A 12,476-nucleotide genomic window follows, 5' to 3' on the forward strand; every position below is an offset into this window, starting at 1 on the left:
TAGGCTGTTAAGCTTAACCTCACTATCAGTCTGCTTATCAAACATCTTAGGCATAATATCTAACAGGTATTTTTCATCGAGTATTGATACGTTCAACTTTAAGTCCCTACAGAAGATGATAAAAAAAACATTTAAAAATTATAGTATATTTTAAAAATGGGCATAGAGATGTATATACTTCTTATGTTTACACATAAGTGCAAAAATCTGACCATATACAACCTTGAAGAAATATAGTCCCACATTATTCCTTTTCCTTTCTCTTGCTTACATTTAGCACCCTCTTCTTCTTATATCAAAGCCTTTAAAGAGAAAGATTGTTCTTCAAGAACGTCTTCTGTGCATAGGGGATTGTTGATTTATGTCTTTTCCAAGAGCCTACCTTTCCAGTTAATTTAGCATGGGCTGTTATCTGCTTAGATCAATCACCAGGGCTTTGTCATAGGGCTTTGTTGAGATTTTTGCCCTGGAGCTTCACAATACTTACACAAGGGAGAACAACTGATTGGAACAAATGTGATACCCTATATGGAGTTGCATAATTAACAATAATGGTAGCATCAATAACAATTTCAAAATTGACAAACTATGGTAACTGTGGATTTTGTACTTTAGACCAAAAGAACAAAGTCTGGTTATATAACAGTAGTGGTGGTGAATTAGAAGCTTTTTTGTAAAATGTTTACCCTTCGTGGAGTGGGCTTACCATTTGGTGGTGAAATTTAATATAAATTAACTGGAAAGGAAGGAGACACAAGGCTGGAGGAGAAAGGATTATCATGCAACGTTTAGGATACTAGACAAAGGAGTCAAAAAGAAAGAATGAAGGAGCATCCAAGGGATTATCTGAACTTGGTCCCTAGGTATGAGGGATGGGATGAAAACATCACAATTCCAGATTTCAACGTGTACTGCAAATTTTAAGTGATAAAAAGAAGCCCACCATATTATTGACAAAATAAAATATGGAACAAAACAAAGTGGAAAATCTTGTGGATAAATGCAGTAGACAAGTCTGGGTACCTTCATGCAAGTTATTTTTGACAAAAGAGATAAATCCTTTTGATAGAGCAAAGACAGTTTAAAAAAAACTAGTGCTTTTGAAACTAAGTATTCACATGCCAAGGTACAACTGAGAGCCATATCTCTCAATAAGCACTAAAATAAAATAAAAATGGATCAATGCTCTTAATATTGAAACAGAGATATTTAATCTGTTGGGTGATGAAATAGATAAAAATCTTAAAGACAGAGGTGTAGGCATAGATATTATGAATAAACTCTGGCTGTAGAAGAACTAGCCAAGAGTCAACAACTGATATCACTTTAAATTTTTAAAAATCTATACTAATAAAATACTAATATACTAATAAAATAAAGCAAAAAATCCTACAGAATGGGCTAGAAGATATTGTCCAACTACTACTTAAAGAAATAATATAAACAATATGTAAATATTTTTCCATAATTTTATTGACAAATAGCAATGAGACAGTTTCAAATAAAATTGGTAGGACATTTTCAATAATTAACACATTGCATACTGTCTTCCTAGTGGTTATTTGCTGTACAAGATGCAGACATGATATCCTATTTACAAACACTATTACAGCAAATCCCTCTATTCATTAAGAGAGTGTAACTATTTATCTATCCTAACCATTTTTAATACACAGATACAAAATGGACATTCACTTATATATCTCCTTTTTCTGTTTAGTTCCATCATTTGAATATTATAGGTGTGTTAACTCAGCAAAGTATTCTAAAAGAGTCCAGTAGTCCATAATAGTATTGGGTCTTCCTCTTCACTGGCAGTGTCAGAAATTGTTGACTTCTGTCCCCTACAGCTCATCATAACACCATGACTTTATTTCTTATACTTCATTTTTATACTTTTCTGTTGGATGATTAAGACCAAGATAAAGCAAGACCTATACAACAAAAATTAGATCCATACATTTTAGTCCCAATGAATTAATGATCACCTGAAATGCATTGTCACTTTTCAGGTAAACAAATACAAATGTTCAATATGGAGCTTAAAAAATCAACAACATTGACTATTTGTCAAACGTAAACTAAAACAATAATAAAATTTAATTTCACTCCAGAACGAATAGTTATCATCAAGAAAGAAAATGATCGCCAATATTGGAAAGAAAAAGACCTTTCTTTGTTGTTGGTGTGACTGCAAACTGATACAATTATGAGGGACGTCATTGTGGAGATTCTTCAAAAATCCAATGTTAAAAATTCCATTTATCACAACTATTTCCCTTCTTCAATTTCTAGAACTTAATGTCTTTCCCAAAAGACTTAATCTATAGTCTATAGAGTAGATTTAACATTTGGTGTTGAAATTATGTATATCTATGCTTATAACAGCAGAATTCATAATACCTGAATTTTGGAAGTAGTGCATATGTCCACAAATACATAAATGGATAAAGAACATGTGCTATTTATATAAAATGAAGAAAAACTCATTTTCCATGTGCTCACAGATGCTGTGAACCTTGGCTCTCCTCAGAAACAAACGCTAAGATCTAACTTTATCAATCAGTAAAACAGCTATTTTTAGTAAATTTGTTTAATCTTTACATATGAATAAGGCAAAGACACATTCTGAGAAGCTTCTCCATGACATACATGATCACCAATTCTAAAAAAAGGATAATCTTTGCCATAGAAAAGAAAAACTTGATTCATTTTTAAGAAAATTGATCCATCTTGAGATCATAATGAAAAAAAGTGAAAGGAAAAAGTAATCTAGCACCATGTTTTAAAACTACAGTGACTTAGTATAATTATTTTACAGGTTTTATGTATTCTTTATCCTATTAGTCTGAGTTTTATTCTATATATTATAAAGATTTTAAAATTTTACAAATAAATGAATCTGAAACTGGTAAAATAAAAGGAGATAGGAGAAAGGGTATGGGAATGTATAATGTATATAAATATATTCCCCATAATGAATGTAATGACTACATACTGTACATAAATAATAATAAAAGTCATAGTAAAAAAGTTAAGTCTATTTCCTTAAATTTTCTTGCAATAAGAATATCACAAGTGATATTAGAAACTATTTAATGGTGAAATACTCAATGCTTTCCTATCACAGGTGTTTCATCTATAATGTAGTCACTAAACGTTGTGTTAGGAAGATGTTTGGGGACTGAAGTCCTCCTAATGAGACCCCATTTTGTTGGTTTGTCTTTTCGCTCCAGGAAGAATGTAATAGTTGAAGTGAGGCTAAGTACCAAGAGACTCTCCACAGGGAATGGGGAACTAAGAAAGTAAAAGTAAACTAAAGTGGAAATTTTACTGATAATATTGCAAATAGGGAGGGCTGTCTCCCAGCAAGCAAGCTGTATGTCATTGAGAAGCTTCTCAGAATGGTGTAATTTCCTTACTCATATGTAAAAATTAAGCAGATTCACTAGAAATAACTGTTTCACTCATTAATAAAATTAGGTCTTAGCATTTGTTTCTGAGGTGAGCCAAGTTTCACAGCATCTGTGAGTACATGATAAAAGTATGAAAAAGTCCCACAAATGGCAGCTTCCCCAGTATATCATATTATAAATTAGTGTGTGATAATCTTCATTACAGTAGCTACCCAGGTCCTGCCAGATGTTGCTTATTTCTCCCTGTCTCTACTATATGATCCTATATTATATTATATTACATATAGTTTAGCAAGTGTAATTAGGTAAGAAAAAGTTATAGAAGCCTTTCCAAATTCAAAAATATACAATTATTTCTATTTTCAGATAGTATAACATGATATACCAAAAAGTCCTATTTTTTCTTGATCAGGTTTTTATGAGAACCAAGTGTATGTCTTTCTATTTCTGAGTTATACTTATTTTCTTTTTTTCATTTAAAAAATAATTTTTGGCTTGCTCATCCCGCCCTGAGAGTGGGGCTGGCAGGACATGTGGTACTAGAGATAGAACTGCAGTCCCCTGTGACTATCTAAGTTTGGCTAAGCAGGTGCTTTAGAGCTCTGAGCTAACTCACGAACCCCATTACTTTCTATTTTATGTTTTCATGATGATACCTGTATATTGTTTGATAAATAGTTATTAATTCTATGGTGATATACCAAACCCATATTTATAGAAGCAAAATTCACAATTGCTAAGATCTAAAAACAGATTAGCTGCCCGTCAAAAGGTAAATAGTTAATATGTGATTGTGCACCATAGGACAATATTAAAACATAAAGAAAATTAACTCATTTCACTTACATGAAAATGAAAGAAACTTGAGGTTATCATACTATGTAAAATAAGCCAGAAAATTAAACACTGCAAATTTTATATGAGCAAAGTATAAGCAAAAAAAAATGAATGAAAGATGGCATAAAGATAGAAGATAGATTCTTGAAAGTAGGGAACGAAATCACTGGGAGAGGAGAGGGAACTGAGACAGTTTTGGGTGAGTGTTCAAAATGATCAAGATATGTTACATGCCTGTATAAATTGTCCAAAATGAATGTCAATAATGAACACCAAACACATGCATTAAGTTTAAAAATGTGATTTGCAAATATTTTCACCCAGTCTACGGCTTTCTTTTCATTGTTTTACATGGACTTTTGCAGAGCAAATAAAATTATAAAGAAAATACACTCACTTTCTTATTCACATCTCTCTAGGAGTTATTTCCCGACAAATCAGGTATCAACTGTGAAAATACTAATAGTCTTTTAGATAATTATGTTGAGCTTGTTAACTATTTCTATAATGATACGATTTTGCTTTCAGTAGAAAATAACCATATGTTTTTGGAATGTAAATATTACTTTTTTGTTTCCCTCACCCTACAGCTACAGAATTAACCATGCAACCAACTGTGGAAGAGATCTCTGACAACTGCACTCAAGAATGTCTTATCTTGGGCCATTCTGATACCTGTTGGATGCCAGCTTCTCTGACCTCTTCCAGTCCTTTACACCCACAGGCCTCTGATCAGTGTCACATCCCATTCCTGCCACAGACCTCTATTCACAACCAGAGACCACCAGCAACACAGACCATTGCTCTCTGCCACAGTCCTCCAGTGACGCAAGATATCACATTTTGTCATGGCCCTCCACCAGCACAGGCCTCTACTCTCCATCACAGTCCTCCTCTATCAAAAGCTACTGCACTTGGTCACAGCCCACCACCAAGCCAGGCCACCATCTTCTGCCACAGTTCGCCTCTGTCACAGACTGCTGGCCTCCATTGCAGTCATGCCCAGCAAAAAGTGGGTTTTCAGCAAGAGTGGCTGAAAAGTTCTGGAGCTGATGAACTTGATTCTTTTCATCAGGGAGTACAAGGAAATGCAAGAGTTCAATTATACACCGTGTGTGCAGGACTTTATCCCATTGATGATTCAAGTAAAATAATTTCCTCAACAACCTACACTCCAGGTCAACAAGCCAGACCCTCTAATGATGATCCCCTCATTTTGGAAGACCATTCCTTATAAATGTAAAGTAAATATTTCACATACAGACACAAACACACACGTATGTGACACGTGTGTATACATGTACATATACGTGCATGTACATGTGTACACATATGTGTGTGTAACATATGTGTGCATGTGGTGTCAAAAAATAAGTTCCAATTTTAATAATATCCCAAATTGTTAGGCTTGTAAATAATTCTATAAGTAGAAACAATCACCAGAAAATGTCTACAGCAAACTCATAGGAAAAACTTATTATTTGCTTAAATCAAATATACATTTAAACATAAAAGTTTAAAAATTCATATCTTTCTTCAGTAAGGCTTCCCATGACAGTAATTAACATGCAGCACATAATATTTTTGATGTACTGTGCTTATTGTATTTTAAGCAATATGGTCAATATTCCCTATGTATTCCATTCCAATATTTGTGGACCTAGTAAGTAGCAAATAGAAAACTAGTGAATATCTTATGTTATAAGTTTTGTTTATTTTATCTAATTTTTTTTTAGAAAAAATTTATGAGTTGTAAGTTCTATAGCATTTTGATTTTTTTTTTTTTTTTTTTGGTGGAACCGGGGATTGAACTCAGACCCTTGTGCTTGCCAGAGAAGCACTTATTCTACGGAGCCATCTCCTCAGCCCCATTGTATGTTTTTTGTTTTCTATACTTTTTATTAATATTTCTACCTTCAAAAATGCACAGCATGGAGTGTATATGTCTCTTACGATTTTGGTCTCTATTACTGCTTTTGATTTTGCACATTTATCTCAAAAATATTTTGATGCAGGGGCTGGGGAGATGGGTCAGTGGAATATGTGTTTAACTGGCAAGCACAAGGACCTGAGTTCAATCCCTGTTTCTGCCAAAAAGAAAAAAATATATATATTGTTGCAATTTGTAAACATATTTCCAAAACAGAACATAAAGAAGTTGTTTAGATTTATGTCTAAACCTATTTCTCTATTATTTGGTAGATTTTGAGACATGGAATTGCCATGACTGTGCCCTAATTAGGGAGATATTTGCATAAATTGTTTTTGAGGAAATATACTTTTGTAGTGCAGTATAAATTACATCAAAATTATATTGTAGCTTTAATTTTAAGACTATATTTAAAGTGAATTTTCACCTTCTAGAACATGTATGTAAGAATCACAAGCAAAGTGGTTTCACTTCATTCATGATAGTTATATCTATTACTGCTTACTGTTATTTTCTATATATCAGAAGGATTTAAATTTTAACAACTTAGTAGACTGCTACTAAAAAAACATTCAGTAATATATATATATATATATATATATATATATATATACTGTTGGAAAAAAGTTATGCCAAGTGTACAAGACCAAAGTATTTTTGTCATTTCAGTTTTATTAACTGAAGAAAACCACAATTAACTACAAGGAGAGAAAGGAAGATTTTAAAAGTCACAATTATAAATACATATCAAATATATTACAATATAGAAATTTAATGATATATACAGATAGAGAAATTAGGTTTATGATTTCTTCTTGGGGTGAGTTCAGAATATTTATAACAGAAAGATGCAAATGCACACACACACAAATAAAGATAAAATACACTCTCTCATGTGAAGTACAATATGATCTTAGCAAAGTATACAGTAGAATTTGCAGATGTTATTTTTGTTTTGCTGTCTATTCTCTATTTTCTGTTTTAACTAATTTTCTGGCCAATATATCACATGTATACATTTTATAGATATACATAAACAACACCAACTTAATTTTTCTTCTTACCAAAACCAAGAAAATATTTTGTTTCTATATCATAATAAACCAAGAAACAATTGGTATTTGGAGGGGTGAATATTTCTTGACTAAATTAGATGTAGGCTTGTCATGTGTAACTTGAAGATTTGTAATATATGAGAAAACTATGTGACAAAATTTTAATATAAACTGTGATAAATACATAATCCCATTATTAAAGTCTTCCAGTGAATTCCCAGCAGGTTTAAAATTAAAGAATATGCATAGTCTACCAAAAAATGTATACACACTTCAAAATTTGACTACAGTAATAAATGTCTGGAAGCTAAAGATCACCACTTTCATCACCTCTTGTATTTATAGAGGTCAAAGATCACTTGGATTGATCTTATGATGTCTCAATGCATTTAATATTAAAATATTTATACTCATTTTCTTTTTCTGATGTATACATTTTTATCAGACTGGATTGTTTCTTTGTGAATCTCTATAAAACAAATTTGATTTTATGTGTAGAATAACTTTTTAATTTTTAAGAATGCAGTTCAGCAAAAGTTTGTGTTATCATTATATAGAGTTTCTGTCCTTTGTATTTGTTAGTGTTCCACTAACAAATTTTGGAGCACACTATTTTCAGGCTCACATGAGTTCAGTAGGACAGATTTTTGAAAGTTTTAAAAAATATAATCACATATATTTTTGTAATCGTTGTTATTGTTGTGATGGAGATTCTAAACAATAGAAAAAATTTAAAACACAATAATAAAATCAACACTTCTGGTAGATATTAGAAAATTAGTTCTCTGATAAAGCTCAAAGAATACGCTGATAATTTTTTTCCATTTCCAATATTTCAACTCTTTGTCATCTACACCTTTGGTTTAATTATGATGTAACACAGATTGAAAAAGTGATAAAAAGAAAATGAAAGATTACTGAATAACTTTCAGTATTCTTAACAATTAATGTTTTTATTAATGGAAATCGGATTAGGAATCAAATTTTGATATTCGGCAAAATTTTCTAATAGTATGAATAACAGAGTTTCTAAGAAGATTCTTAAATCCACATGGCTAAAATCTTGCAAAGTTTTGATACCTTTCCTAAATCATTAGGAATGAACAAATATGCTTTTACTGCCCTTTCTAACTCTGATTTTATGATCAGACTTAGACTGTGTTTAGAATATTAAATACTGGGCACCTCCTATGGTTTTTGTATTGAATGGAAGCCAGAGAGGTATGGAATGGAAGCAGACTTGAAGCAGCCAAAGAGGCAAGGGGTGTGAGCCCAGTTTTTCTCACTTGTGCATTGTCTTTCTAAGCTTCCACTAGATATCGCCTTGAAAACCTGTAAACTCTTGGGCTATAGAAATGATGAGGTCTTTCTCATCACATTAAAAATTCTTTCTTTAAATCCAGGGATAGAGCTATAAGTTGACAAATGTCGCATGTGACTCTTCTGATGTGAAAAACATGAAGTTCTGGAGCTATAAAATATTCTGCTTTACCATCAGTCAGAAAACACTTGCCTGGAAGATCGAAAAATTTGCTTTGGCTTGAAATTAGAGCTTCAAATTTAATGATTCATTTTTATAATAATATGTTCAGCCTGAATATTCTATGCAGTGGCCATATTTAATTACATTGTGTTTATTAATTTTCTACCTATAGCACTAATATGCAACACTTATTAGTATGCATTAGGACACTATCTCATATGCTCTGTGTATACACATTCATCTCTTGAAGTTTATCTATAAGTTTTAACTAATACAGTATTGTGTCATTGTAGCTCACTAGCTTTTGGATATAACAATAATGTAGTAAAATCACAGAGTGCAATTTGTATGGCATCATTAAAAATTTAGCATTTTATTTTTAGTTATTCAAATTTGATTAGAGGAAATGATTGTTAAATGATTCATGCTATCGTGTAATGGTGACAGTTATGAAGTCTATGTCTTCCCAAATTGAGAGTCGTCATACACTTTCATTAAAATAGTGAAAATAAACAGAAATGGCAGTCATTAAAATTTAATAATATGACTCAAAATATTTCTGTCGTTAAGAAATTAAGTGGGTATGACTCATAGGCATCTTCTAACATTTGTCTTTTTTATCATTTACATTAAGGGTGAATATGCATACCTCCCTTAGTATGTATTTGTGAAAATCTACTTACTTAGACTTTCCTTATTTATGCACTTATGTTTTATAGTTCTCATTAGTGGTTACTATTTCTTGCCTTTTTCTTTCCAATCTTCTATAAACTAAACTTTTATTTATGTTTGGATATATTTTTACTCATGGCCACTAGACAGAAATTTGGCTTTTGTCTTAGCAAAACTGACCTAGCCAATTGGTCTGAAAAGCACAGATGCTAAACTAATTTGGACAGGATGTTTTATATGATACAGTAATTATAACAACAGAACAATTTTTTAAAAGTTCTTAAAGATTTTATTCACAGTAGCATTCTTTCACTTATTAGTCTTTTTCTTTTCATAAATATAAATTTTAAAAGCAGTGCAATTTGAAGACAACAAACATATAGATGTGAAGCCTGCTTAGAAAAATAGGTGTACACAAGTGAGAAAGCAGAAGGCAACAGTTTAGTGATTGTATGCGACACTTTTATGAAGAAAGTGTGTGAAAGTTATGCTATCCTAGCTAAAATTATTTGAAATTTTATAAAGTATATATTGGCATTTGTACTGTGGGAGGATTCCTCCTCTGAAGCAGTATATAGCATCTGAAATTGGAAAGTACTCCATAACAGTGCAAGCCATGCTTTAGACATAAAGTTGGATAGTGTATGGATAAGAATGACACTATGTAGTCCCTCAACAAATGTATACTAGTCATTTTATTTCAGATTGTGTATTGCATGTTTTCTTATTAATGTAGATATTAATAAAGTAATAATGAGAAACAATTATGTCATTTTTGTATGTGTGTGAATTCAAAAGAAAGAGGTTTCAATTTTTGTTAAACTGAATTAAAATATATAAATTTTATAATATAATATGTAAGTAATATATCATTACATCTTTAGATAAATTTTAAATATGTACAATATTTGAGTGGTACATGTCTATGAGTTAACATAAATGTTAACATAAATTATGTTAGCATCTGCCATTTACCCTTTAATTGAATATAATTTTAAGCATTACTCAATATTTTTGATGTATACTATGTGAATAATATATTTAGTTTTTTAGTTTTATTTATTTATTATAAATTTCATTGACAAAAGTAGCAATGAGACAGTTTCAAAACCAATTTCTAGCACAGTTTCAATAATTAATACCTTGCATATATTTGCCTTCATAGTGGTTGTTCATAGTAGAAGATGCAGACACGATATCCTATCCAAACACTATTGGTACAAATATTTCTTCTCATTGATTCAACAGAAAGTAGCTGTATATCTATCCTACTTATTTTGTATATACAGATACAAAATGGTTCTTCATTTATATCCCATTTTTTTTGTTTAGGTTTCTTAGAGATGGGTATTCCACTGCCATTTAAATATTGTACGTGTGTGAATTCAGCAAAATAATCCAATATAGTCCAGTAGTCTATAATAGTATTGGGCTATCTATAGGACTTGCAATGCCAGAAGTTGTTCACTTGAACCCTTTACAGCTCAGCGTATTAATATGGCTTTACTTTTCATGCCTCACTTTTATACTTTTCTGCTGGATGGTTAAGACCAAGATGAAAGACCTATATAACAAGAAATGTAGCTTTTGTATCTGGTAAGGTGAGTCAAATCCCCTCAGGATTTACCCTGAATCCCTGTACTGCACTTTGTAGATCCTTTGTCAGTGTTAGCCATGTGGATGAGTCATGGCCACAGTTTAACCAATTTGTTCTCTGGGAAAGCCTGAGTTACAGTTTTCTTTTCATCTGACACTCCTTAGGCACATTCTGTATTGTTGATCACTTTCTTCTATATCCTCATAATCACTTGCATCAGAAAATTTGGGACATTACTGAGTTACAGGATGTTACAATACAAGTTGTCTTATGTCTTGAGTCCTCACTGACATTGAAAGGCTAGGGCCAAAATGTTGACTATCCATGCAACCCTTCCTTTTCTTTTTTTTTCTTTGCAAACTTAACTTGTTAACCCTCCAGAAGAGAAGCTTAATGATATAATTAGGTTATATTATCCAAGATAAATGTAAAAGACATTAAATTATTCTTGATTAGGTCCATACTACATAAACATAATGTAGAAGCCATCTAAGGATGTTTTTCTGTTAAATTTCAGGTAATTCAGGTTAAAAAAGATTGTACGAGATATACATAATATTTGTAGAATGAAGTAAATTCACTAATTTTGCTTTGGATTAATTGAGGGGATCCATTATATTGAACGTTATTGAACAGTAGTATAGTATCACTAAATATAGAATTACAGTTGTCATTTTTATTAGCCTTAATGTTTTCTATTTTGCTTTTAGATTTGTTCTATTTTTGAGACCAGGTCACTGTGTCGTTCAGGCTGGACTTGAAATCACTATGTAGCTCAGCGTGGCCTCAGTCTCACAAATATCCTTGTGCATCAGCTTCCCAAGTGTTGGGATTATAAGTACGCTTAGTTTACTACATATGAATTTTGATTAAAAATTAAAGAATGTATATTGTGGTGATTTTCATCTTCATTTCATCTTATACATTTTTTGTTATTGTGATATTAAGTTAATTATTCTCACTAAGAGTTGGTAGGTGAAGAACATCAGTAGCAACAACAAAAACATGAATAAAGCAAGGTTTTAAACTTTGGCATAAGACAATTGAAGCGTGATACAAGCAAACTGATGTTCAATATATGTTAAGTGTAGTGCTTTTATTTCTCCTTCTGACTCTATCCATTTATAGAAGGGTGGGGAGACAAAACTGTATTTGTCTATTCATGAAACACATTAAGGTAAACAGCAGCATTATCACAATAATCTCGTGAAGAACACTAGAATCAAGAAACGCTGGTTATGATAGCTAAATGTTGTGAGTGGGATGCACATAACCTACTAGGAAGGAATGTTGGACTTCTAATATTCCAGATGATGGAATAAAGGAGTGTACTAAAATTTAGATTAATTAAAATGTATTGAAATTACAGATTTTGGATTCAGAATTGAGTACACTGAATCAAGATATAAATTGTGGATATTATCGTATTTTCCTCCAAAAGCAAAGCAAAACAAAACAACCACCTGGAAGTAGACAAATAGGTTTA

The 12,476-nt window shown here is 31.6% G+C and overlaps 1 protein-coding gene across 8 annotated transcripts in view; it reads left to right on the plus strand.

The window, feature by feature from the left end:
* Positions 1-5,490, plus strand: part of LOC101568064 (protocadherin-11 X-linked) — a 1,027,172-nt gene extending 1,021,682 nt beyond the window's left edge. For 7 of the 8 annotated variants that reach the window (XM_023723772.1, XM_023723774.1, XM_023723775.1 and 4 more), the window contains one exon: positions 4,844-5,490. In XM_023723772.1, coding sequence (XP_023579540.1) covers positions 4,844-5,490 — 647 coding nt within the window. The remainder of the gene's footprint in view (positions 1-4,843) is intronic. The other variant, XM_023723779.1, reaches the window with a different exon arrangement.
* The last annotated feature ends 6,986 nt before the right edge of the window (positions 5,491-12,476 follow it).

Source organism: Octodon degus, unplaced genomic scaffold (assembly GCF_000260255.1).
Source record: "Octodon degus isolate 3935 unplaced genomic scaffold, OctDeg1.0 scaffold00103, whole genome shotgun sequence".
Taxonomy (NCBI): domain Eukaryota; kingdom Metazoa; phylum Chordata; class Mammalia; order Rodentia; family Octodontidae; genus Octodon; species Octodon degus.